The sequence below is a fragment of the Strigops habroptila genome, chromosome 6 (assembly GCF_004027225.2).
Source record: "Strigops habroptila isolate Jane chromosome 6, bStrHab1.2.pri, whole genome shotgun sequence".
NCBI classification, from domain to species: Eukaryota; Metazoa; Chordata; class Aves; order Psittaciformes; family Psittacidae; genus Strigops; species Strigops habroptila.
The window spans coordinates 57689701-57715768 of record NC_044282.2 but is presented as its reverse complement, the minus strand read 5'-3'; the positions used below and the strand labels follow the sequence as shown (position 1 = coordinate 57715768).

At 40.4% G+C, this 26068-nt stretch overlaps 1 protein-coding gene across 4 annotated transcripts in view; it reads left to right on the top strand.

Moving 5' to 3' along the window:
- RUNX2 (RUNX family transcription factor 2) overlaps positions 1–26068 on the top strand; it is a 167477-nt gene that overhangs the window by 6049 nt on the left and 135360 nt on the right. For all 4 annotated transcript variants that reach the window (XM_030489147.1, XM_030489146.1, XM_030489148.1 and 1 more), the window contains exons 2-3: positions 1993–2149; positions 7807–7911. In XM_030489147.1, coding sequence (XP_030345007.1) covers positions 1993–2149; positions 7807–7911 — 262 coding nt within the window. The remainder of the gene's footprint in view (positions 1–1992; positions 2150–7806; positions 7912–26068) is intronic.

Below are 26068 nucleotides of genomic sequence, written 5' to 3'. Positions count from 1 at the left end.
GTTTGTGAGATATAAAAAGCACAAGTTGCAGCTCCCTGGGATGCCAACGTGCACGGCAGCACTGTCCAGGGAGAACGTGGACTATTGCATACTGAGAAGGGAGTGTTCTATGAGAAGTCTGAAGCCCCATGCTTTAGAGTTTAAGCCAATACTCATTTACTAAGGGTTAGAGTCAGCTCTATATAATCTGTTCAGTAGATTATTGTATTTTATTTGATTATTATTTATTATTCCTTACACCTCACTTTGAAGCTGTCAGACCTGGTTGCTGTCAGACCCAAGGCAGTGAGTTAGTGGGACCTCAGATCTTATCTACAACGGTGGTTCCTGTGTTTTTATGTTCAGGGACGTTCATGTCACTTTAAAGTAAAATCTTTGCTTGGTAGATGGGGACCTCACAGTATTTTGTGGCAAAACTTAGTTTCCACTTTTGGGTGGTAATACCTGGTGTTTTTATGGAAGAACAGAAAAGCACCAGGGTAGATCCTTTTTATACAGTATTTCAGCTTTGCTTTCTTCTTTCTCTTCAATATTTATTTTAAAGAAGACTAGCTATGTTTTTCAGTAATATAGTCTATTTTAAATATTTTCAGATTTTGTATGCCCTTGTCATTTGTTTTAATCGTTTTAGAGAAACACTGTACAGTGCATTGGGCTACTCTCCCTATATATTCAGAACTCCTCATCCTTTCCACTTAGTTAATATTACAGTGCAACCTGCAATTATTAGTTTCAGCCAGGATCATTTATGGGAAAGACATTTCAAGCAGGGCTTATGACAAAATATAATACATATTTCAGGAGACAGAATAAGTTACTACAAATAATATAAAAAGTCATATCTGGCCATGTAAACTGGTAGAAACTGCAAGACTTCATGTCTCAAGATAATTTTTTTTCCAAGTTCAAGCTCAGCCATGCAGTATTTCTGAATCTCTTCTTGTTGTGAATTTATTTCCAGCATCAGTGTTAGCTAACTGGGCAAAAGGAAATAATTTTCTTGGTACTACTTTGTGACTTCTTTGCCCCATGTGAAGAAATGTGTAAAATTTCTTTGTAGTAACTTAGTGTTCCCATTTATTTTTATTTTTATAAGTCAAAATGCAGTAACAGTGTAGGTATCCCTGATGCTTTCAAATCAGAAGACAGTAGCTGTCTGCTCTGTGGCATTTATTAATCAGATGTTGGAGTGGCTACAGAACCACTGAAGCAGGAAAGTGAGACTATCAGCTAGCTGAAACATAAAGGAGAAATGCTTTGATATCTTCTGTTCACCCATCCTGGAATTTGAGGGAGGTATCAGCACTAACCACACGTGACTCTTGCGAGCGCTATGAAAATTTACATGCCTGCAAGGAAATACAGCCTTTGTTTTATATTGCATCTGAAGAGTTTGAATTCCAGCCATCAAGTCCTCCATCACAGCAGCTTGTTGGGTGGAGAGCTTTGTCTACTAATGCCCTCGATGCCATTCCTGGGATGGGTGGATGGGGGTTTCTCTCTAGCTTGAAGTCTGAGGAGCTCTGGGGTCAGGGTGATGATGCAACCAGCAGAGAGTAGAACCGAATCTGGGGGATAAGGCTGCTAGTAGCGATTACTAACTTTCCATTTCAAATGCATTCGCACATATAATTTATGGATACAAGCTATGCCTCATGTTTTCTCGCTGCTCACTGGTTGCTAAGAACAAAGTTGGCCTTCAGGAAGCATTAAACCATACACTCTACATAAGGATGTTGAATGTTTCTGAAGAAATGTAACAAAGAAGAAACTCCCTATTAGGCTATGAGAAAGGGAGACAATACAAGATGTTTCTTTGTTTGATGTGGCACGTTGTTCTGTGTTCAGCTAGTACATGACTCTTCACCACAGTGAGCTGGAGAAGCTGCCACAGAGCTTCGTAATGAGAGTGGCAGCCTGCAAAGCTGGGATGGAGACACGTGTTTTCAAAGTGTTGCTTCATGAGTTGCGGTTGTCTTCCCATTTTAACAGGTGGTGGCCTTAGGAGAAGTGCCTGATGGGACGGTGGTCACTGTCATGGCTGGAAACGATGAGAACTACTCTGCAGAGCTGCGAAATGCTTCTGCCGTGATGAAGAACCAGGTGGCCAGATTTAATGACTTACGATTTGTGGGCAGAAGTGGAAGAGGTAGGCCGCTGCGTTCTCTACGTCCATCAAGAAGTAAAACCAATGTCTAGACACCAAACTTACTTTGCAATGAAATACTGATTAGTCTGTAAATACATCATTGTTGCCCTTTCATTTGGAGGGATGAATATTTGTTTTATTTGCAAACTTCAGCACTTTTGCAACTTAAACAAGTTGAGTTTCTCCTAAGTTTTTCTAGCTCCTCACATCTCTGTACATTTTTATTAGACACAGGTTTTGAAAAATGATCCACGGAGTACCTGCTTCCCTATTTTAATCCCACAGCATAGGTAGACAGAAGTGGGGATATTTGTGATCTGGGTTATGTGGAGTCAGAGAGTGTATCTCAGGCCATGGCAGTGAGAGATGGAGAATTCCCTTTAGCAGTAGAGCTGCTTCTGAAGTTACAGAAGAGCTATAATTAAAGGGATTTTGCATATCACATATGCTATAGGTTATATTCTTTAAGGGCTTACATCTTTAAAGGCTCACGGCTATTGGTGGAAAGCTTTCTAGTGACTTCCCTGCCCCTTACAATCATACTGCATATGACTTGCAAAAATAAGCTGTACTTTTCAGTAAACTGGTTGACTTTTTATGAATTGCTGGTAAGCTTGGGTTTGAACTAAGTTTCACCTTTACTTTAAATGACAGGGTAACTAACTTTCTTTTTTAAGAGTTAGAGTGCTGTCATTGTCTTCCAGCTGTTTAGGAGCTTCCTATAATCTGGAAACTGCCCTGCACTCATAGAAATCCTTTGTAATCACTGCAAGTTTGCAAGAATTCCTTTTAAGAGTCTTGTGGCTGCTTTCAAATTTCAGGTAGTGATTGAAAGGGTAGCTTGAAGGAAGCTGGCGCTTCAGTAAGTAGTGCAGGAATCTTCAGAGGGGCTTGTTCTATCAGTCATTGATTCAACCAACATAATTTTTCCTTTACGTATTTGAAATAATTATTCAGGTTTTGTCGGGGTTTTTTTTTTTTTAACTAGCCCTGCACAGGGCAAAACAAAGCAATGGAAGCTGAACAATTGTGCTGGAAAATCAGCAATAAACTAATTGTACAGTAATATTATTTAGAAAGCAGTTGCAATTCATCTTAAGGAAGGAAAGAGTATTTATCCAAAAAAACCCCAAACACAGGACAGAGGCCTAGGTAGTCTAAATCAATCAGCACGCTTTTACAAGTGCTTTCTGAAAGTAAGTCCATAAGCGTGGCTTACAGTGGCTATTTTTTATTTTAGTGACCTGGCCAACAATTCTCTTTATCATTTTACAACTTAAAAAGTACCAATAATAAAGAATAACTTGAAAGACGGAATAGCTATTGCACCAGTAATGCAATATAAATATGGAGTTCATTGCCCTTTGGGATAAGGTGTTACCTATCTCTTCCATTTGTCTTGCTTTCTTTAAAAAAACACTCTGCTTTGTTTTTCTGCTGATGGATTAGGTTTGAAAGTTTTCTGGCTCCATCACTACTGCTGCCTTACAGTAAAAGTTCAGTAGTGTATCAGTCTTTCAGTAGTGCTGAAAAAGAACTGAAATGTGATGGACTGCTACCTCTGATCTGTGAATTTCATTTGAAACCTATGATATATACTTTTTATTAAAGCATAGGAAATGAAATTGAGGGCCTAAAGCCTCAGTAGATATGGCTACAGACACACATAAACACAAACCTCCTAAAATTTGTTTCCAGTACTTTAATTTATATTTTTATCTAGCAGACTTGGAATAGACTTCTTCTCTGATCAATCTGGGTAGAATCTATGGAAAAGTGATAGTGTACTTTTCAAACCCTCAACATATTTATTTAAGAGACTTCAAAGACAAACAAAGGGTGTGCACTGTTTTACTATATTGGCTTTCTGAGTTTTGGCTAGTTTCCCAAATAGCAATTTTTATATTTAAAAAAAAAAAAAAAAAAAAAAAAAGGGGAAGAAAAAAGACAGACTTAACTGCTTGCAGACTTTTCACGCATGGAAGATGAAGAAAGCTTCTTTTGATGAAGTGTAATTATGTCCAAACAGAGCTGACCCCCTCCCCCTATATTTCTTATGATCTTAACGGAAGAAAGTAGGGCTTTTCCTTTGAAGCAGCCGGGACTCAGTGGAGGATCTGAAATGCTGCATTCTGCTGCCAGAGGCAGGATGGAGAAATTGGTCCAGACTTGTCTTCCAGACTTAGAACAGAGAGGGAGAGAGAGAGAGCGAGGGAGAGAAGGAGAAAGGGTTATCATTAATGATAGATTTTTAGAACTCTGCTTAAAGTATCAGGAAAAGAAAGCAGTAGTTACAAAGAGAAGTGAGAAAGCTCCTTACGCAGATGAATATCGATAGATGCAGGTCTTGAAGTAGAAGAGGAAAAATAAAGTAATAAAGAAATCACTTTTCGGTAGCAAGAAACTGATCCACACCTGTTCCTGACTTTAGATTTACATCTTTCTAAACAGCTTGCTCTTTGATCTCTGTATCTCTAAATTTGATTGTGGAGTCTGAATCATCAACTTACCACTTCACCTCCTCTCCCACGTTTTTTTCTTGCTTCCCATGGCTCAATGGAGAAACTTGATTTTTATACATATTAATGTTGCTTGCCTGACAGAAGCTTCACGTTTTCATTTGTGTAATTTCTCTTAAACACCTTTTCTGGATTCATGAGGCTAAGTAACCAGGGCACTTTATGTGAATGCAGAAGTTGTTTGTATGTGGTTTTCAGGCGGTAGCTCACTTTTACAAGCCTGATCCACAGCAGAGAGAAGAAAGAATTCCTGTCTTCAATAAGCAAAGGATCATAACCTTAATTTTGTTGTGTCCTGATACTTTAATCACATTAGCATCTAACTGAAAAAATATGCAACGCACACAAGCTGCTGAGTCTCCTTTCAAACTAATTTATGGGGTTTGCCTTGTGCTTCAGCATATGTCCATCTTGTCTTCCTCTGTGTCAGCTCAGCTCACATGTGTGAATAACAAAGAATGCACAGTTTAGACACACTGAAGCAATAGTGCCAGATGACTGCTTGGCCGGGAATTTAATAAAAGAGAACTACAGTTAGTCTTTAGCCTCTGAAAATGGATAGTTGAAATGACAAAGGGCAATAAAGAAAGGTGATAAAAAGTGCATTAAAGGATTTTGTAGCTGAGGAGGGATATCTGTGAAATATCAGTGGAAGGCACAAGCATCACTGAAAGAGGGGACCCTAAAAATTTATTTTGCTCATAATCCTGTAATATGTCAATCATCTCTTGAAAGCTCTGGGAGCTGAGTGTGCTGGCCCGGCCACACAGCACCCTCTGAGGAAGTGATGTATCAGTTACTGAGTGCGGGAGGGCTTCGTCAGTGTTACTGCATCAATGATTCGGTTCGATGGAATACCAGTCAGAGAACAAACTCCTTTCCCTTTCAGATTAGATGCTTACTTGTTCAGCTTAGGCTGGCAGAGAGGTGACAATTTAGAAATGCTTACAGGTGAGGTTGAAATGTAGCTCTTTATATAAAGAATGCATCTTTTTCTGGCTACTGTACTGTTGGGATATATTTAGTGTAGAAGACCTTGCAGTGCTTTTCTGTAGAATGATTTTATAGGGTCTTAGACATAGTATATTTTGTTTGGTTAATTTTTAATCGCGATAGACTTTTATACTGATTTGGTGTATAAATAGAACAGTAGCATTGGAAGGCCAAACTTTTCATTCAAAGGTATATGGAAATTCCCTTTAGTATCTTTGTTACCAATAATATTCTAATATTCTACTGATTTTATGTGTGTAATTGTGATCTGAATGCCACCATCGTACAATTTAATAGTCAGAACTTTTTGACATGGTAAGCTGGTGCCAAAGGAGGCTTTAAACGTGTCCCTGGCAGATTATATACATCCAAGCAATAGGCTGAATTCCTACTTGGAAAGGGATAAAAGGCATGGACCCTTTTCAGCCCTAAACAAGCAGGCACAGAGGCACTATGTGCTTCGGCAGTGCTGTTGCTTGGTGTCTGAAGGCTGCCTATGCACACTCTGATGCTGGGGATGGTGGATGGTCAGGACTGGACAAAGACTGGACGTTCTCCCTACACCTAACTCTCTTCCTCTGATGATCACTCTCAAAAGATCTGAGAAACAGTCAATTTCTCAATGAAACCAGGGAAAGCCACCTCAAGCCATCCAGAGAGATAGAATTCGGCCTCCTAAGATTTTTGGCATCTTTGCCAGGGTCCCAACCTTCCCTCTATCCTGCATCTGTTGGAGAGGTGGGCACAACTAGAACGCAGCTACACCTGGAAAATCGTTTTACTCTAAATGACGGTTATATTTCCTTAAAAAAAAAATCCATATCACATTCTAGTTTGTGAAAAATATAGCCAAGGCAGTTTGAATTTGCACTCCTGATAATAAATGATGCATGTCTCAGGCAGGTTTGGGGGATATATGACTTGGACCAGAAAGAAAGACCAATTACTAGATTTGACAGCCAAAGCTCTGTTCTGTATTATGCCTTATATATAAGCTGTTCTATATTAGGCTCAAAAAAAAAATGCATTAAATTTGTGCTGTTACATATCATTGAAGATTTGTGTCTTGATTGAATGCCTTCAGAGTTCAGCAAGAGGAAAAGCCCTAGAAACAATAATGCACGTATGCACACAGGGAGGAGGAGGAGAGGGGGAGAGTTTTAAGTGTCTGGTAAAGTAGCAGCTTAAATGAGCATGAAGGCTGAAGTTTGCTGACTGTTTTATTGAGTCACTGTTGTACGCCCACCTTTTCCTGTCTTGAAACAGTTTTCAGTTTTGACTATTTGACATGACTAACCGTTGCATATCTAACAGATTACAACTGTCAGTGAGTCTCCCAAACGGGGGCCAGCGCCGTGTGAGAATGTGCGCTCAGACGCAGGCAGCTCCCTTCACTTATTTCTTGTTAACATTTTCATTCAGCTAAAGGCTGCGGATGATCTTGTGAAACCTCTGTGTGAATTCAGACTTTGAAAGATAAATAAATAAATGCAGACTGACGATAGCAACGTACGTGCACAGAGCAGTTTCTCATCCTCACAGGAAAGTTGGGGGTTTTCTCAGTATTTCATTGATGGAATATATGTAGGGAAAAAGAGTGTGTTCCAGTAATAATGATATCATCATATTACCCCTGGCATATGAAGGACAGGAGACACTGATTCCCTGTTAAAATGACTCCCAGGAGGAAAATATATTCTTTCCTCATCTTATTGTAGTCAAGTCAGACAAATGAAATGATAAAACTTTGTGAAGTAAATAACATGTGGCCACATTCTGCTCTCTGTCACACAGCTGCAAAACTGGAGTAAATGTTTAAATTATCTGACTTGCTTTGGATTTACACCACTTTCAATACAGCAAAGAATTTGTCTTGTCCTCAGCAGTGAATCACTTTTGTTCTGTCATTGTATGATGACCCATTATTAAATAAGAAACATTTAGATTGTCAACACATGGACATATTCTTGACATAGAGTAAAACTGAAGGGGAGGAAAACTCCTATGGTCAGTTATGTTTTTAATTTTCACGATTGTGGTAACGACAGGGAATAATTTTAAACGTCTCTGATTCTTTACTGAACATGCATGTGACTGTTTTCATGTTGTAATCACTCACTCCTTGTTGTTTTTTTCCCTGTGTAGGGAAGAGCTTTACTTTGACAATAACTGTCCTGACAAATCCCCCCCAAGTCGCTACATACCACAGAGCTATAAAGGTTACAGTGGATGGGCCAAGAGAGCCAAGAAGTGAGTATTATATTCTTATTTTTACACTTACATCTGCTTAATTTTGTTTAACAGAGACCCGTAAATGAAATATATGTCTTTGTCAAACATTGGTTCTTGCTCAGCAAAATATGTAAGTGCATGCTTAATTTGGAGTGTATTGGACCACACACATACTTGCATTAAACACACACTTAAGTGCTTGGCTGAATTTGGGCAATCGCGAACCTGATTCTCATTCACATCAAGGTCTTGATACATTATCTGCCAGTGTAAATGAGAACTAAACCCACTGTATTTATATATAATCTGATTTAGGTATAATAGACTCAATCCTGCAGCATGCTGGATTCCCTAAACTCTGGTAAGCTTCCAACTGAAGATGTTTAGAACAAAGTAGGAGACTCATCTTTCAGGATCAGTTCTAGCGCAGAGAGAAAATATATAATATAGTGCCTTTTTGTTTGCCCTTAATTTCTTTTGCCATCAGATAATTAATGCACCTGGTTAATCTCATCATACCTGAAATTGGTTTTCAACTATGGACTCATCATAGACCCCTGGGGGCCAAAGAAAGATAAAAAAAGCATATCAACAGAATGGTCTTTGTTTCTTATTTGTGCACAGAAAGTATGTTTTATTTAAACAGAGCCCAGCAGATTTTCACTCAGCATGTTTATCTCATAGCAGTGCACCTTCCTAACTTACTAAGAATCTATGTATGTGCAATGTTCACTGGCTATATTTTTATGACAATTTTGTTTTGTCATGTTCTAGCAGTTTTATGGGTAGCACTTACTTTTAAGCACAGTCAAGTCTGGTTAATATATGGCATTTTATACGGCTTTCTCTCTGTCTAGCACGCTTAGCTGGTAGCCAGTTTCACATCGTATGGGTATCACTGATGAGCCAGTGCTGGATTTTTTTCTTAATCTAAATAACTTCTATTAATCTAAAGACTCTTTCTAAATTGATTGGGTTAACTACGTATAGCTGTATTTAAATTACATTTAGAGATTAAGAATTATTTGATGAATAACCACATTAAAAAAATCCCTACAATGGAAGCATCTCAAGCAATTATTTTGCCTTTAATCTGCACATACAAATGAGACCTTTAAGGAGCTTTCATGGAGTTCTGTTTACCACAAAGACAGAAGTGGAAAAACATAGATAGAGTTAATGCAGTTAAGTGTTTCTTGTGCTAATACACACTACGGTGTCAGCTGCTATTGCACTGAGAGATCGGAACTGAAATGCCTTCCGTAAGAACTGTTCAGGCTGTAGAGTTTCACTTCAAATAACAGAGAAGAAAAAGCGAGTAGCTGTGGATAAATTTCATTATGTAGATACTTGCATTGCTACCTGCTTACAGCTGAAGTGTCCGTCTGCCACAGCGAGGGGATTTTTATCCTGGCTTCTCTCCTGAGCTTATCCAATTCCCATTTTTAATTTTCACTTGCAGCTTGTGCTATATGTAGCGTACTTGGAGACACTGGGCAAACTGCTTGCATAGGGTAAAAAACAGGGAGTAAGTTATGTATCATTTAGCCATTCCCATTTGGAGGCTGCTTCCGTGTATATATTGAGGCATCTGCAAAAGAGATCTCCCAGCACAGGACACAACTGCTGTGGAAGAGCAGAGCAGTCTGAAAATGATGCAGAGAACAACTTGGACTACCCTTTGTAGCACAGAAAGGGAGCCTACTTGCATTGGGACTGACCATTTTATTGGCCAGTGGACTATAAGTGAGGCTGTGCTCATACAACTTAATAAGATTTCCAAGTTCTGATGGAGTTTCTTGGTTCAGACCTGAAAGGCCTCTGTACTCGATACCTGCCTGTTATTCTCAATGAATAGCTGAATCTAGGACTGTTCAGTAACTTAGTTCCCTTTTTTTTTTTTTTTTTTGAAGAAAGCCAAATTTGAGCTCAAATGTCTGTATTTTAGCATTTTGGATAAATACTTTGTGAAGCTGTGCTCTGGAGTCAGTTTGGTTCTGCAAGTTCTGTTACTGCCATCTGATTCGAGGCTATGGCACCTTCAGAATGACTAGTTATTAGAGTTGAATTTTCAGGGAAAGAGTAGCTCCAGTGAGCTGTGAGAGTTTCACTGAAGTTCTGCTTCCTTCTGAGAGCCCCTACACTCATGTAGATTTATTACTGTTTGGTAGTAATTGTTCAAGAAGTGTTCCTGGCATTTACGTTGCATAAGGAAAATTAGGTGGTTGGGGGCAATAAGGAATTAAATTCAACGAGCAGCTCTGATAGCTAATATGTTTTTCTTAACAAATTATGTATCAGCAAATAGTGCCTCTCTCTGCCAGGATCTGTATTTCACTTCGACATCTCAAGCATGTTATCCTAGCTTTCCTCTCTCTGGCAGCTCAACCAGAGCTGTCACATCACAAACAACTTTTTTCTTAATATACACATCTGGCATTGGCAGTTGGACCAACTTCATAAAAGCACATGATCATCATTCATTACAAGATTAAAAAGTACCCCATGGCATCATTGATGTTTTTTAACTTTGATCTTTTGCAGTTGTGATTCATCTCAGTTATAAGACTTCCCTTTAAAGGAACACAACCGATGACTTATTAGAACCTTCGTTCTAAGTAGTGTAAACATAAAATTATGCACATCTTTACAAAATGTCATTTACTTTGTTGCCAGCTTATCATTTTAAGACATGACATCATGCTTAAGATCGTGAATTTGTAAGGCAAGGCACTCTGACCTTCTGTTGGCAAGTTGACTCGAGTGAGCGAATGCCGCGTGCTTTCCAGCAGCAGTAGGAGCAGCAGCAATACCATGACAGATATCACAATCATTTAGAGCCTGACTTCAAAAGTGCTGAACAGTCATGGCATGCAGTGACTCCAGTTGGTGTTTTGGATGCTCAGCACTTCAGAATGTCAGATTCCTAAATGCAAGTGCCATTTAGTTGTATTAAACATACGCTTGTAGAAGCTCACTGCCTTGTCTCTCTTATTATTGTAAAACTTTTCAATAGAGACAATGATGTCAGGTGGTTCTGTTAGGAAAACCTGCCCATTTCTATATGAGAAGAGGTCTTCTGTTTATTTTTCCTTGGAAAAGATTTATTTATTTTTAATTATCTATTTCGGTCTATCTAGATTGCCATCCAGGGACATCTGCTGTGTTGTACAGTCTTTGTGCTGGGTTGAGATAGCACATTGCACTCTGAGTGATGGAGTCTCGAGAGGGAGTTGTATAAGTTCTTTGGGAATCATTGGGAAATCATGCAGATACTTTTCTCTCCTCATATCCAGGATAAAACCTCTGCCATATGCAGATCTTAGCCAGCAGAGCTGCCTTCCAGCTGGGAGAACTGAAAGAAGTTTTCCGGAGGAATAAGTTGTCATGAGGTCATAACTGAGCAACAGATAGCAAGAGGTCACTGTAAAGGAATTAAAAGAGGAAAAAAACCAGAACAATAAAACCCCAAAACTTTACCTAAGCTCCCTTTGAATGCCTTTGCCTTACCTCTTTACAAATAGAGAGATAATTATTTGCCCTTCCATAGGCAGCAGGAGACGTGTCCTCTTTTTTGGCTGCTTTTAGTTGAAACCCAGTCAGGAGGGAAATCGTGAGGAAGGAGTGAGGAGAAATCTATATATATTTATATTTTCCCTGCATTCCAAAGACTTTAGTTCTTCTCTAATTAAAAGTAGTCTCCAAAGCCACCAACCACAATTTTATCAGCATGAATGGAAAAGTAATTCTGAGCTTTGAACTGAAGCATTTCAGTAGAAGACTGCCCTGCTTCATTCAGCTCCTGAATATTTCTCTGCCACTGCAGCTTGCAAGGTGCACACATGATGAAAGGTATGAGCAAACATTGCCTTTTTGTCTGTGCATGCTGCAGAAGCCAGCGAAAGACAGCAGAGAGGTTCTGCTCAGCCTCTCTGTTAACTGTTTGGCTGACCCGGCTTATAAAATGTAGATAAGTGATTGAGATTTTTGAGATTCCTCGACTTCAAACCATAACAGTTTTTAGGAAGTTCTCCTACTTTTCTTTCAAAGGCGGAAGGTGGAGGGATAAGTCTGGGGCTAGTGGAATGTGCTTTGGAGTAGAACAGCTTTAAATCTTTCAGGTTTGGGTTGGTTTGGGGTTTTTTTTTCTTTATTTTTTTTCTTCTTTTTTTCTTTCTTTTTTTTTCTTTTTTTTTTTTTTTTTGTTGACTGCCTGTCAGGAGCTGGGCTGGTGGCCAAGCAGGAAATGACACATCGAGAGGCATTTGTGTTGTGCAACATTTTGTGGAACTGATGCAAGGATACATTGTCTGTTTACGCATTCCTCTGCTAACAGCCTGCATGGCAGTAATTTTATTCAGGGACACATGGCATGCTACAGCAAGGAGCTAGATCCTTAACATCTCTTTATGCAGAATTATCACAGCAGCTAAAACACCCTGTGTGTCCCCTGTTTAGAATATTCTCTGGCTTCCCTTCAAAAACCACTTTACCAGCCCCCCCTTCCTTCCCAAGAATATATTGATTTGACTGTGGTTTCTTGCTCTGTAGTAAATTGGGGCAGTGCAGAGAGAGAGTTTGCAGAACAAGAGGAAATTTTACAGGCAGGTCCTACTTCGTGCATCCACCCCAGACTGTAAATGTAGCATTGCTGTTTTTTCAAGCGATGTGTTGCAGGCACTGAGCACAGAAGTTTGCATCAGCGTGTGTTTTGGCATGGCGAAGAGGTTTTTAATTAAAGTCAATGCTAACTACCCTGAAATATGATGAACGAGTCCTGGGGTTTCATCCAAACTGAAGCTAGAAAATCTGTGACTCGCGCTGGTGTCTTTCAGAGTGACAAATCTCTACTGAGATCAGCTGGGTTATTCCAGATTTCTCTCAGCGTAAGTGGGAGCAGAGGAAGGCAGAGTGGGCGGTCTGGTGGTTTGCAAGTTGCTCTAAATGACTTTGTGAAGCTCAATGTTTGCCTTATAATGCCCCTTTGTAAGAAATCAGGGCAAAATGTGATTATACAGCCAAATAAATGTTCAGCGTGGCTATGCTATGGGGTTTAGTCTCTTTCCTGTGACTATCGTTAGCATGTTTAAGCCCGACCACAGTCCACTTAAAGGCTGGGACCTGACCTCTTGTGCTCAGGTCCCCAGTAAGGAGTCGTAGTGTTTATGATTTCAGTGGTACAACACCAGGTCCTTTTGCAGTGTAAAGTGCCAGACATCATAGTTTCAGTCACTATCATTCACTGCTGGTTTGGTTTATTTTTTTTTTGCAAATGTGCAATTTCACAAGCTGTACTAGTTGGGGACTGGAGCTCCTGAGTGTTCGCAGAGGCTGTAAGAAACTGGTGGGATGATTCAAGTGTTCCTCATCAGAGGTGGCAGACATCATATACGCCAGTGGTTTAGGTTTACGTTTGAGATGGGTGTGTAACCCACAGAACAATGCTTCTTATAGTTACCCCAACCACCATGCACGTCTTTGGAACAAGGTGAGCAGGAGGCTGTTGGGGGTGGTAGCTGCATCCCAAGGACCAGTCAGTTCTTGTTTTTTCCACTGTGGCTAGAGAGGGGCTGGTGCATAAAAACTCATTGTCGGAGGAATAGACTGTGAGAGTAAAAATAATTTATTTTCCAGTGGTCATAACTTTTATCTGCTGGTGTGCTGGGTAGGGTAAGATGAAAGTGAAACCTACTTACCTCACTCATGGCTTGAATTCATACACTGCAGTTCTGAAATCTCAGTGACCTACATGGCACCGGCTGGATGTGTCCATAGGAGGACATTGCTGCCCAGGAAGGTGACAGAGTGACCATGTATTCACTGTTGCAGGAAGAGGGAAAAGGCTTTGAGAAAATTAAGTTAAACAAATGGGCAAGTCTGAGGATAAACCCATTCCCTAAGATGTCCTCACCAATAGTAATGCTGTCTCGGTTTGTATTTGTCAACAGAACACATTGTTTCCATCCCGTTACAGAGGGAACACTACTTCCAAACAGCATATTCCTAGTACATGCATGTAAGATGACCATCACGGTGTTCTTTTGATATTGCAGCTATTGCTGTTTGTATTGAAAGTGTGTCTCTAAGCCACAAATAAAATCACAGCTCCTCTGCAGAGCTGTGCTGCATAGTCTTATGAAAAGAGAGTTTTGCCCTCAATAGCTTACAGTCTCCATTAAAATTACTAATGGGAAAAGAGGTTGTAACTAAACAAATGAAGTCAGCAGTGGCAGTGAGTCTATTCTGTATCTCTATATAGCACAACTATGAGGAAAGTAAAAGTGAAAACCATTTTTATAAGTCTGTGACTGCACCACATAGGTACTGTGGAGGAAGATGGTATAAAAAAAAGGCATTAGAGTTGCTTTTCTCAGACCATTTTGTTCCGTACTTTCCTCCCAAGAGAACACTTGTGCATCTTCGCTCTTGAAATGCATTTGGCTTGTTGCTGCTACTATGAGCATTTTTTTCTCACGCTTCTGTGTAACACCTCTTATACCTCTCCCTCCACTTTCCAAAGTGCGTCGAAAAGTAGGGAACAGGGCGTATACATCTGAGAGACACTGCATCAGAGTAAGTAGAGTACTAATGTAGTTCTTCCTTGCTGGCAATCCCAAATTTATTTATAAGTTTTTTATAAAGTTTATTTTTATTCTCCATATAAACTTCATTCTCCACTGGAACATGGTCATCCCAGACATGAAACACAGATGCTGATTTAACCAGACAAGGAATGCAGAAGAGGAAATGAGGATGAATATCATATTTAATTGAAACTTCAGGGGAAGAAACTTAGTAATGATCTCATGCTGCATTATATTTGGGATGCCAGAAACCGTACTCTTATGAAGAACTGGGTTCCTTAATGCGTGTGTCTGCTCAGATCCCCTGTTTCATCTCTCATCTACAGTAGACCAGCTTACTCAGCAAAACAGTGGCTCAGTGTTGACTGAGGGTGGCTTTCAGAGCCCCAGAAACTAGATATGTAGCGTAAGTTTCCTCTGAAGTGGATGAAGAGACCCAGGCACTTGCAGGGAGTGATTCATCCCACCTGTCGTAATACCTATCTTAGAGTGCAGTGAACTGCCTTTTAGAGCTATCTGTCCCTTTCCATTGATTATAAATGGAGGCTAGATGACTAGCCTAGACTAGGCATCCTGTGTTTGAGATGGCTGAAATCAGATGAGATTATGAGATATTATAGTCCTAAGGTGTACCTAATGACCGCTGTGAAATTCAGACAACCTGAGTTAACATTAAAGTAGGGAGCTCAGGGGGTGATAACAGCGCAGTCACAGATATCATGGAGCTCAACATGGGTTAACCAGGTTCTTGGGTGTATGTTTTGTCTTCAGTTGAAATGTGAACAGTCCATGCTACACTTCTGACAATGTATGGAATTGTTTAAAGCTGTCTTTGAAGTGTCTATACAGCTGCCATAATGAGTGCAATACACACATACCTTAAAAATTGATGCTATCTACTAAGGCATCATTATCACCTCTTGCAGGATTTCAGTAGTCAAGTACTGGTCAAGTCCTACTCAGTTTGGGTTGTGTGAACTGCTGAGATTAGAACTCAGGTAATTTAGGCATAGTATTCAATAAAATTCTCACACTAACTAAAATATTGCAGCTGCAGAAGAAACAACTTAAAGGTGATAATACACTTTATTAAGTGTTACCTAAAGGTGAAGAATATTGGGGAACACATTTAAAGATTTTCCAAGTTTTGAACTTCCCTGCTTTACATTAGAATATATTAATTGTTCCTTCCTTTTCCATACTTAACATGCTGCCCATTTTGCTTTGGTTCTGAGATGTAATCTTTCCCACAGCGTGGGAAGGCAAACCCTTTTACCTGATTATTGCAGGCATAAATGTTTGTTGCTTCCATCAAACTCTTGTACCCTCATTTTGTGAACTTTACTCCTACTTCATAATACCCTGCTTCTTTAGTAGCCCAGCTAATTTAAATTCAGGATGCCAAACAAGTATTAATCAAAGTGCTTGCAAGTGTAGAATCTGCTTCCTGCCTGTCTGTAATCCATGTGAGTAATGCCAATTAGTTGTCTGCTTCCTTAAATCTTCATACACTTTCTCATTCTTTCATTCCCACAGTAGTAGACATGGTCTTAAATGTCACGTGCAGTCACAGGCACTTGACGGTGTTTAGTTTCATTGCTCTTAGAGCTCAACAGGAAAATCATCACCTCTACAAGCACCAAGAAGTGTGCCATGGAAGAAATGGATAAGTCCAGCTCTTGCGTTTCTAATTTAATTTGCTAGAAATGGGGATCAAGCTCATTACATGTCGTGACACAGGTAGGCAATTATATACAGCGGCTTCACGCTGGTGCAGCGTCTTTCTTCCTGGAAAGGAGTAAGCACTTGCAGGCACTGATGTAGTATAAGTTTGTTTACACATGGTAAATCCTAGATTAGATTTGCATAAGAAGCCAAATTTTAACTGGTTGTATTAAAAGGGATCAGAAATCAGAGATTACCCATGAAAAAGAAGTAGTACTCACAATTTGTTGCATTTTGAAAGTTCAGGCCTGTGTTTCTCAGTACAGAAGCCGGAAAAGAATAGAGACCTGAAAATACAATACACAGTCGCTGTGTGGTACAAACCACTGGCAAGGAGTACAGAGGGTATTATACATTTTTTGCCTGTGTACATACATAATAAAGGACATAGGTTTAGATTCTTAGACAACAATATACTTCAATTAATTCAATTAATCTAGCGAATTTATCAAGCACTATAGACATATGAAATGCAATAGAGTTGGTTCCAGGTTTCTAGGGTACCAATTAAATTAAAAATAATTTAACTTTTCATTCCTTGGGTCTCTTACCACCATAAACTTTGGATCTGTGGAACATGCTTTTTGCTTTTACATTGGACACTCTTTGGCTTTGATGATCTGGGCTATGGGTCCACTATGGGTCCGCTCCCAGTTCTGGTCTTTTTTGATGTCTTTGAACAATTGTTTAAAAAAACAGTGCTATCATAAAATTGCTATCACTGTACACAGAAATGTTGCCCACACTGCAAATACTGCGTTCAGTTCTGGGCCCCTCATTAAAAGAGAGATATTGAGTTACTGGAGTGGGTCCAGAGAAGAGCAAAGAGGCTGATGAAGGATCTAACGCACAAGACTTAAGAGGAACAGCTGAGGGAAGTAGGGTTGTTTAATCTGGAAAAGAGAAGGCTCAGGGGGAACCTTATCACTCTCTACATATACCTGAAGGGAGGATGGAGCGAGGTTGGAGTCAGTCTCTTCTCCCAAGTAACAAGTGATAGGTCAAGAGGAAACAGCCTCAATCTGCAGCAGGGGAGATTTAGACTGGATATTAGGAAAAGCTTATTCCCTGAAAGGGTAGTCAGGCATTGAGACAGGCTTCCTAGAGAAGTGGTGGAGTCACCATCCCTGGAAGTGTTCAAAAACCATTAGACAAGGCCCTTAGTGACATGGTTTAGTGGTGGTCTTGGCGGTCCTGGGTGAACGGTTGGACTCGATCGTCTTGAGGGTCTTTTCCAACATAGTTGATTCTATGATTCTACACAACAGGGTTCAGCAATAGAGCTGTGAATGTAAATGATTCAGTGTTTTAATTCATCAGCTGAGCAGTCAAATTGAAAATCTTTTTTGTAAAGGGACATATGGGTTAAATTTTTAGAGGTGTAGGATGGATTGTCTCTCCTCAACTGTGGTTGCCTAAAGGCTAGATACAGTGGTGTCTCAGCGAGTCATCTCTGGCCCATTGCAGTCAAGAGGGAGACGAATGTATGTGTTAGAGGCTGGTTTATCCCACCCTAAGTATCTACAAGTGTCAGTGCGCAGATCTCTGAGGGTGAGCAGCAGTGAACACTGGCTGCAGAGGGAACGTGGAGCAGCGTGGGCCACAGGCCTGACGCTCAGTGCCGTGCAGGTATTTAAACAATAAATAGGCATTAAACAATCAGCTTTAAACAAGCTACCTGGCTTACCAGCAACTGCAGCAGCACACAGCTTTGAAATGCTTCTTTATATTCCTTTTTATTGTTCTTTAAACCTTTTAAAAGGGGGCTTTAATGCCTGCTTTTTCAACAGCCACATTGAAGGGTTGCTCTCTGAAGCTCGTTACAATTTAGGATGTAGGTGAACCCCTCCTCGTTAGACATAAATAACCACTGTGTGATCTTTTATGTTTTCCATGCCTGCTTGATTGAAACTCTCAGGCACTCAGTGCAGAAAGGTCTATCCTGCTTTAAAACGTCTTTCCCCATGCTGATGTGCTTGTTACTGTTCCTCTCCCAGAGGCTGTGGCCCCTACAGCTCAGCAGTAGTCTGGCTTTTATACGTGATCCTCATCAGCTTCACGGAGAAGTCAGACAGTTTAATTAGCCTTTATCTTTTGCTTTGGAAGAGTGAGCCCAGGATAAGTCTATTAGCGCCGTGAAGAGGTCTCACGCCACAGTATTCATTGCCTGCGGTGTGACCCACAGTCATAAGCACCCCTGAGAATTAGGACAATTACAGCAGATGAAGGATACTCAGACTTGGTATTTAGGTATGGTTTTTGTTTTGCATGTACCTACTGATCTATGTTATTAGTTTCACTCTTCTTGATATTTGCTGTTCCTGAAAGATGGCAGCAAAAGGGAAGCGTGATAGCAGTTGGCTTGTACAGGTAGTCTTTATTATAGACAGTTAGGAGACAGGTTAGTGCTTGCAAAAACCAGAGAACAGTGACTGTTCTTTAGACCCAGCTGAAGGATGAAGGAAGCTTTCTGGAAGCATGTTTACTTCCATGTGGGTGCAAAGTAAACACCTCACTAACTATATACATGCTGTGCAACATTAAGAATTAAAATGAGAACTATTTTTCTCTGGTGACTTGGTGTAAAAGGGAATAAATGTAGATTTAAGGTATGTAACAAGGGGATACTTACACACCAGATAAATAATAACTTGTTGACATAAAAGAAATAGATCTTTTTTGATTAAAGGGCAGATACTTCTAGCGCTAAGTCTTGCTTTATGCATACGCTACAGACAAAAATTACAGTAGGAAAAGTCCATGTCTGAGCATTCAGATTTGGGACATGCCAAGATTATGGTTATCAGTGCAGCTTTAATTCATGTCTGTTGTGTGTGTGTGACAAAACAGTCCTTCAGTGTAAGAGCATGTGCTGGTTTAACCATAGGACAGCAATGTCCTGTGGGATGGGGCACACCCAATTACTTTTATTCTTATTTTTTAGACATCTAACAATGTACAGTGTTCAAAATGCCACTTTCAGGCTGAGTTAGTGGTGAATGGTCAGTGCTTCTGAAGAATAAATCTGAAGGTCTCATACCAGGCACTGAGAAAAGTAGGAACACACGGTGAATACGATCTGTGAACACTTTGGTTTAAGCAATTTAACTATTGTCACAACAAAAAATCATGTGGCAGGAGCATAAAATTTGTGGGCCAGCAATCAGCTACCTTTGCCAAGCTGTAATCAAAGCTTTTAGCTGATAAAATCTAAGAAAATACCATTCTATGAAATTTTGTTTTTCAAAGTTTTATAATTTTACCAAATCTGGAAGGATTACCATGGAGATTCTAAAAAAAAAAAACCAAAAAAAAAAAAAACAAAAACAAAAAAAAAAAAAAAAAAAAAAAAAAAAAAAACAAAAAAAAAAAAAACAAAAAAAAACAAAAAAAAAAAAAAGCCAAACTGCTGAATTTCAAATCTCCACTCCAAAATGCAGCAACAAAAAAAGCTTCTTCAGGAAAAGATTGCCAGAAATATTTTTCAAGGTGCTATGCTTTCCCTGCGCTAACTTATTTCCAGGAATGTCTGAGACATTTTGATGGAAACTGAAGAAATGTGTTCCCTACTCATGCAAGAAAAAGTGGAATGCAAACAGTCAAAGTTCAGTAAACTTGCAAGCAACTGAAAATCGTGTCTTATAATGGGAAACATTGGGCAGCTTTAATGATAGGCAGCCCTACCAGCCCCACCTCTAACAAATTTAATCTACCGTGGTATTAATTTGCACTGAAGAATAATCCATTAGCTTCAGTGTAAATCCTCCATAGAAAATTAACTTGGCAGTTGGCAGGGTCTCCTCATGGGCTACAGCAGCTCCAGCATCGACTTCCACAGGTCAGGTCTTTGGCTGGTGACCGACAAGCGGTGATTGAGATGCCATCTCCAGCAGCACAGCAGAGCACAACGTGACTCCTGCCTGTGCGCTGGGAACGTGTTGGAGAAAGCAACAACCTTTGTTAAAGATGAAACAAGGGCCACCGCAGCCTGCAGGGCCTCTGGAGGCGTTGCAGGTTAGAAGGCAGCGTGCCTCCAGGCACAAGCATTTGGCAGGGCTCTCCTTCCCCACCCTTAGCCTCTTCAGAGAGGTAATTTGGTGTGCATACACTTCAACTGAATTGGCAACGTCCACACAGACGTTGTGCAGGCTGCAACACACATGGGGTGCGAGCTGAGAGAGGCTTGGGCTGCAGACCAGGATTCCTCCAGTGTGCTGAGGGTGCGGAGCTGCATCTCCTTAACTGTGAACACTCCTGCACCTCAGTGCCACTTCGCTGCACCGAGTGACAGTGTGGGCAGTGGTGCTTCTGAAAAAGAGTACTTTTAGGCAAAACCCCCTTGTGTTTAAGAATGACAACCGCAGGAAATTAACATAGAAAAAACCTCTCTGAACTCTGCCCTAAATATCTTCTGGGCCTGGCTATGCTCTGCTCTCTGAGTCCCCTTAGTTCAGGTGGAGGCAGCTCGGTCTGTGTCTGGGCATCATCTGAACCTTGGGATGGGCAAAATCCAAACCTGGTCTCACTGCCGAGGTGGAGCCAGTGGATGTGGAGAAAGGCGCTTCAGGCTCCTGAGAGCCTCCTGGGGAAGGTGTGGAGCTATGTAACATCTGGGGCAAATGACCATTCCGTCTTCAGAAATAATCTGAGTGATAGGTGCAGCTAGAGGCAGGGTCTGTGGTGGTTTGGATACCCTGATGTCAGCCAGTGAAAAAGGTACTTTCTTGTTGTTACCTTCTCCTCTCCTACATGACTCAGAGCTGCTGAAGATGTTGGGCCCATTTAAAACCTGCAAGAGTTGTTTTAACAGGTTTGTAAATTGGAGGAGCTGATCATAAGTGGGCAGTGTTGCAAGTTATACTTGAGATCTGCTCCCTCATAGTAATCTTTCCCTCCATTTGTGCAAAACACGCACTCTCTTAGTTGAAGCTGCCTCAAGAAACAGTGAAGGAACTGGAGCAGTGAAGGGATGAGCAGAGAGCTGCGTTGGTTTTTATTTGAAGTTAAAACAAACTTCTTTGGAGACAGGTTTGGCTGCTGGGCAAAAGGCACCTTCACAGGCAGTTTTATTCCCCTCACTACTACAACTTTGTTTAAGCTCTCCCCCATGTTTTTTACTATCACGGTGTTTCCATCCTTGGGAGCCAAGCAGCTTGAGAGCTGAAAGAGAAGTGCTGTCAGGAGGGTGATTAAAATAGGGATTGATGCAGCTGGGAGCCAGGGTTCAGTCACCTCTCTGGGCCTCTGCATTAGTGTTATGTCAGAGACAGTAGCTTTACCATGTGCGGCAAGTTTATGCATTTTTTATTGTCTGGAGCTGCCAGAAAATGCTGACCCCAGAGTGGCTGCGCTGCATGAGCACTCAGCGGTGGAGGGCAGTGCGCTCTGCAAACCGTTTACGTTCTCTCTTTGTCACTTATGGGTCATATCTTTTTATATTTACATTTTTAAATTAGTTCAGTGTGCCCTGCACTTGGGTTCCAGAATCCACGCGGAAAACTTCACAACTTTACGAGTTATTAAAAAAATTCCAAAACCCCTCAATTTACGTTCAGTATGCAGAATAACTTAAAGTTCTGAGAGGGCTTCACATGTTTGTAAGGACACAAGTTCAGGAAGAGATTAGATTTTAGGGCTTGTATGCAACATGGAACAATTGCATCTACTTGGTCATCTTTTCAAAGAGGATGCTGTCAAGTGAAATTTGGGTCAAAATTTAAAAGGAAAAAAAAGTTTTAGCATAAAAACTAAGCTGGTCAAAATAAAATGGTTTCTCCAACATAAATTCCATTAGAAGTAAAGCCAGACTCAGCAAATGTTTGAGATCTCCCATATGGACTGAAGAACAGTTTTACATTGGAGCACAGTGCAGTTTTTTGGAGTGCATTTGAGACTGCTCCTGTTTTGGAAGCTGGCACATGCCTTGTTTGAATGATGATTTAGACTGTATATAGCAAAAAGCAATATTAGCGTATGTGGAACATCAGCATAATGGCTGTCTGTTAGAAGAAATGTTTCTTTTCAAAGAGAACAAAACACTCATACCCTATGCCTGTTTTTTTTACCCCTTTAATTCTTGTGTCAGGAAGTTTTGAATACCTGAACTCTGCAGCCACATGAGTAAGGCAGGGATGTAGGAGGGTGGTTTAGTGACTGATGCATTTGAAGGTGGGTTCTCCAGGTCTGTCATCTGCTCCTGACAACTTTATGACGTTTGAGCATTTGAAAATCCCTGTAAGCAGGTAACCAAACTTCAGTGGAAATTGAGAACCTGTTTCTCTCAGCCTCAGTTCCCATTGTGTGAAATGTGAATTGTGGCACTACCCTCCCCAGAAATGACATGAATATGGGAAGAAGGTAAGGGTCAAGCTGTTTATTTACTCAAGTTGTGTTTTTAAGACATATTCCCATCCAAGGTATGTCACAATACGAGTCAGAAAGCTTCAGTTTCCTTTAATAAATGGAGACTATTTATTTGTTTGTTTTTATTTAATATTTGTCCATCCTCAAGATGGAGAAACAGGCACTTTTTTTTTCTATCCTGTTAGCTTTGAGCTCCCGCCTTATATTGCTGTTCCATATTGCTGTGTCAGAGCAATGTAGTGGTCTTAGGCTCCAGATCCCAATTCCTTCAACTCCTTGAAGGCATTGCAGGAAGTAAAGGTGGCTTGTAGGAGTGAGCCTCTCATTAAATCAGCCTTTACTCAGATTTAAATACTTGGTGCTCCTTTCAGGGAATGGCAAGTACCAGGCTATTCTAGTGCCTGCTTAGGGGCTTTACACTAGTACAGCCTAGAGAGATGAAAACCAGACCAAACAGAAAAGATGAAAAGATGAAACTCCTGGGTGGATAGATAGCCTTTGCAGGTTTATTTTATTTACCACTGACTGGTCATTTACCAGTGACTGTTAAATGACCGCAATCAGGTGCACAATCTTTTATCAACCATACATTTTCTGACTTTGGGAAGTGAATCAGCCAGTTTTGCGCGGCCGAGGGGAGGAAGCTTTACAACTAGTGCGGTTGCCTCCATGCGTGTGTGTGTCTTGAGGGGTGGGGAAGGCAGCCATCCCTAACCAAACAGTTGCAACCTGCTGTTTTAGCTGCGATAGGAAAACCAGCTTGACAAGAATGAACAGTTTCGCTAAGCGACATTCAGGGGAGGTTGGTGGGATTTTAAACAAATCTCCTTAAGCAAGCATGAAAACAAGCTATTTAGCGCTCATTAATGTCTCAGGTTAAACTCTTGAATAATTTGTCATGGTTAGGCTCTTTTGGATTCGTTGGTGTTTTTCTAGTGACTAACGAGATGACAGCTACACATGCTTCTTGGTATGCCACTGTTCACAATAGGGTTTAAAGTTGTGTATTTGTTATTGATGTCATTAAAGTGATGGATTTGAGCTTGGTTTCTGAGGCAGCCGACTGGGTGGTTAGGACTAATTTCTAGCAATGGTTTCAGAGGTTGAAACCAAAGTGTGTGTAAAAGGAAATGTTTCTTCTTTTAAGCAAATAATTTGAACCCAGATGAATGAAATTTAAGCAAGTGGGCATCAACTCTGAGTTAATTTTGACGTAGTTGTCTGGAAATCATCACCAATTAAAATATTTTTATGAGCTCGAACGTAGTATTGTCTTTCTGTGCTTATGTAAGAGAGGAACAAACTGCTTGTTTAACCCCAGCCTTGAGACTACTGGCCAGGATATATGGCTGAAGTTACAGCCATCTGGAGCTGCAGGGAGGGCACAGGCCTTGGCAAACCTCACTTTGTGAGGGTAAGACCATTTCCCTACCTGAACTGAAAAAATACATAAATTCCAATGGATTGCTTGCACCCGTTGGGATGTGCAACTCACTTGAAATGATTTCACCAAATATATTTGACATTTTCAGACAAAAATTACTAATAGAAAAAAGACAGACATAGGTGCTTGTAGGAACATTTCTTTAGCATGGAGACTCATGCAGAAATCCTGCAGAAGTCAGTGTCAGTCTTAGACGTGCAAAGAGGACAGGAGCAGCTCTGGAGCCTGGTAGTCCTAGTTCAGAGTAAAAATAAATCCCGTGGGTTGTTATAATCAGGTTCTTTCATGTGCTCCTCCAGACTGAATAGCTAGTAAGATCGTTCCTTAATTTGTACACACACCTTTCACACCTGCACATAAAGAAAACCTTTGATACGAAGTGCTTGATGGAATAACAAGACGAGTATGTGCAGAATTGAAAGGATACACACCAGGCACAAATATTTTTACAGCTTTTTAGGTTCTGCATATTTAAAATAATAATGAATACCGTGCTTGATGGGGAGGAGCAGTCTCTGCATTGTGAATTTGGCCTTTTCATGAGAGCACCATTGTTTTTTGTTGTTTTTACATTCAAAGAGAGTTGAAATGTTGAAGCCTTGAGTATAAATGTCTGTTGCTGTGTTTCCAAGCACAGTCTCACTTATTCAATGAGACAGACAGACTTTTAGCATTTAAATTTTTCTTATTGGTCTTTACTGAGTTTTTTGCATTGTCTTTCATTATGTATATGCCCACATATGCTATATATATACATAATAATACTGCATGCTTATGAAACAGCATATCATGAGTTTTTGTTTTCCATTCCATAATTATAATTTGATTCCTGTGCAGTAGTGTATTTTTCAGGCTCCCAACATTATAGACAGATGTTCAAATATTTCAACACAAACATAACTGTTTATATTTAACTTACAGAATCATTATAGGTTTGGTATGTATGCATGGAATTTGCCCTACTGTGAAGTGTTAACACTAGACCTGTGCACTTCAGTCTGAAAGAAGGTAGACCTGAAATTGCACTTAATTTCAGCCTCCAGTTGAGTCCATACTGAGAAAATTTCAGGGCTTAGACACATGATCAAGTTACAGGGGATATATGTGTTTCCACATGTCAGCTGAGCCACAGCAGCTGCCCAGTAAAGGTGTTCTTGGCCCCCCATAAATGTAAGTTGATTTGATTTAGCTTAGCCCTCAATAAAAGAGGCTTAAGATAAGCAGAATTGCTGCACAGTTGCCACGGGCAGGGAGCACATGCGCAGATGGTTACCATCCAGGTCCAGGACATGGTAACCTATTCTACCCCAGGAACTGGCTGTGTATCTGGATGGTTCTGTACCAGCAATAGTGAAGCCAATTTTTAGATCAGCATTTGCATTCTCTTTTAAAAATTTGTTGTTGAATCCCTTAGCGTAGGTGGGTTTGTTGGCTTGCATAAAAACAGTTTGCTAGTTTTCTCGCAGCCCACAAGCACTGTTGCTCTCAGGAGAATGCCATTTTGATGGTCTCATTCAAAACCAGATTTATTTTATTTCTCAGTCTGATTGGGGAGAGACTTCTTTAGAGAGACTTTGACAGGTAATTTAGGCCTAAATTTTACCAGTCTTGACTTCTCAGATATTCTGGATATGGAAAAATAGCTTGCATTGGTTCACCTTGAACTCTCTAATTCCCACAGTCTGTAATATTTAGCATATAGGAACCAAGAGCTGATTTAAGAAATGTCCTTTTGAAATCCCCTGTGGCTTCCTTTACTTGATGAGTAGGGTGAAGTTGCAACACTTCTTCGGGACATAGGCAACGAGCACGATCGTGAGCTGCGTGCACAAAAGTGAGACTGCACCGTGAGCGTGGGCAGCCTGGCTCAATAAGTTGCAGTTCAGCATTGCTTTTGCCTTTCGATGTGAGTGATAACTCATTTAGGTGTTTCAGCTCAGGGTGAGTTACCTACACTTGTACCTCTGGATTTATAACAACATATCCTTAATCTGCTCTTCTTTAACATGTTACGACCCTCCTTTGGCAAGGGATTTGAGAAGGTAGTTAGTGAGCGTGG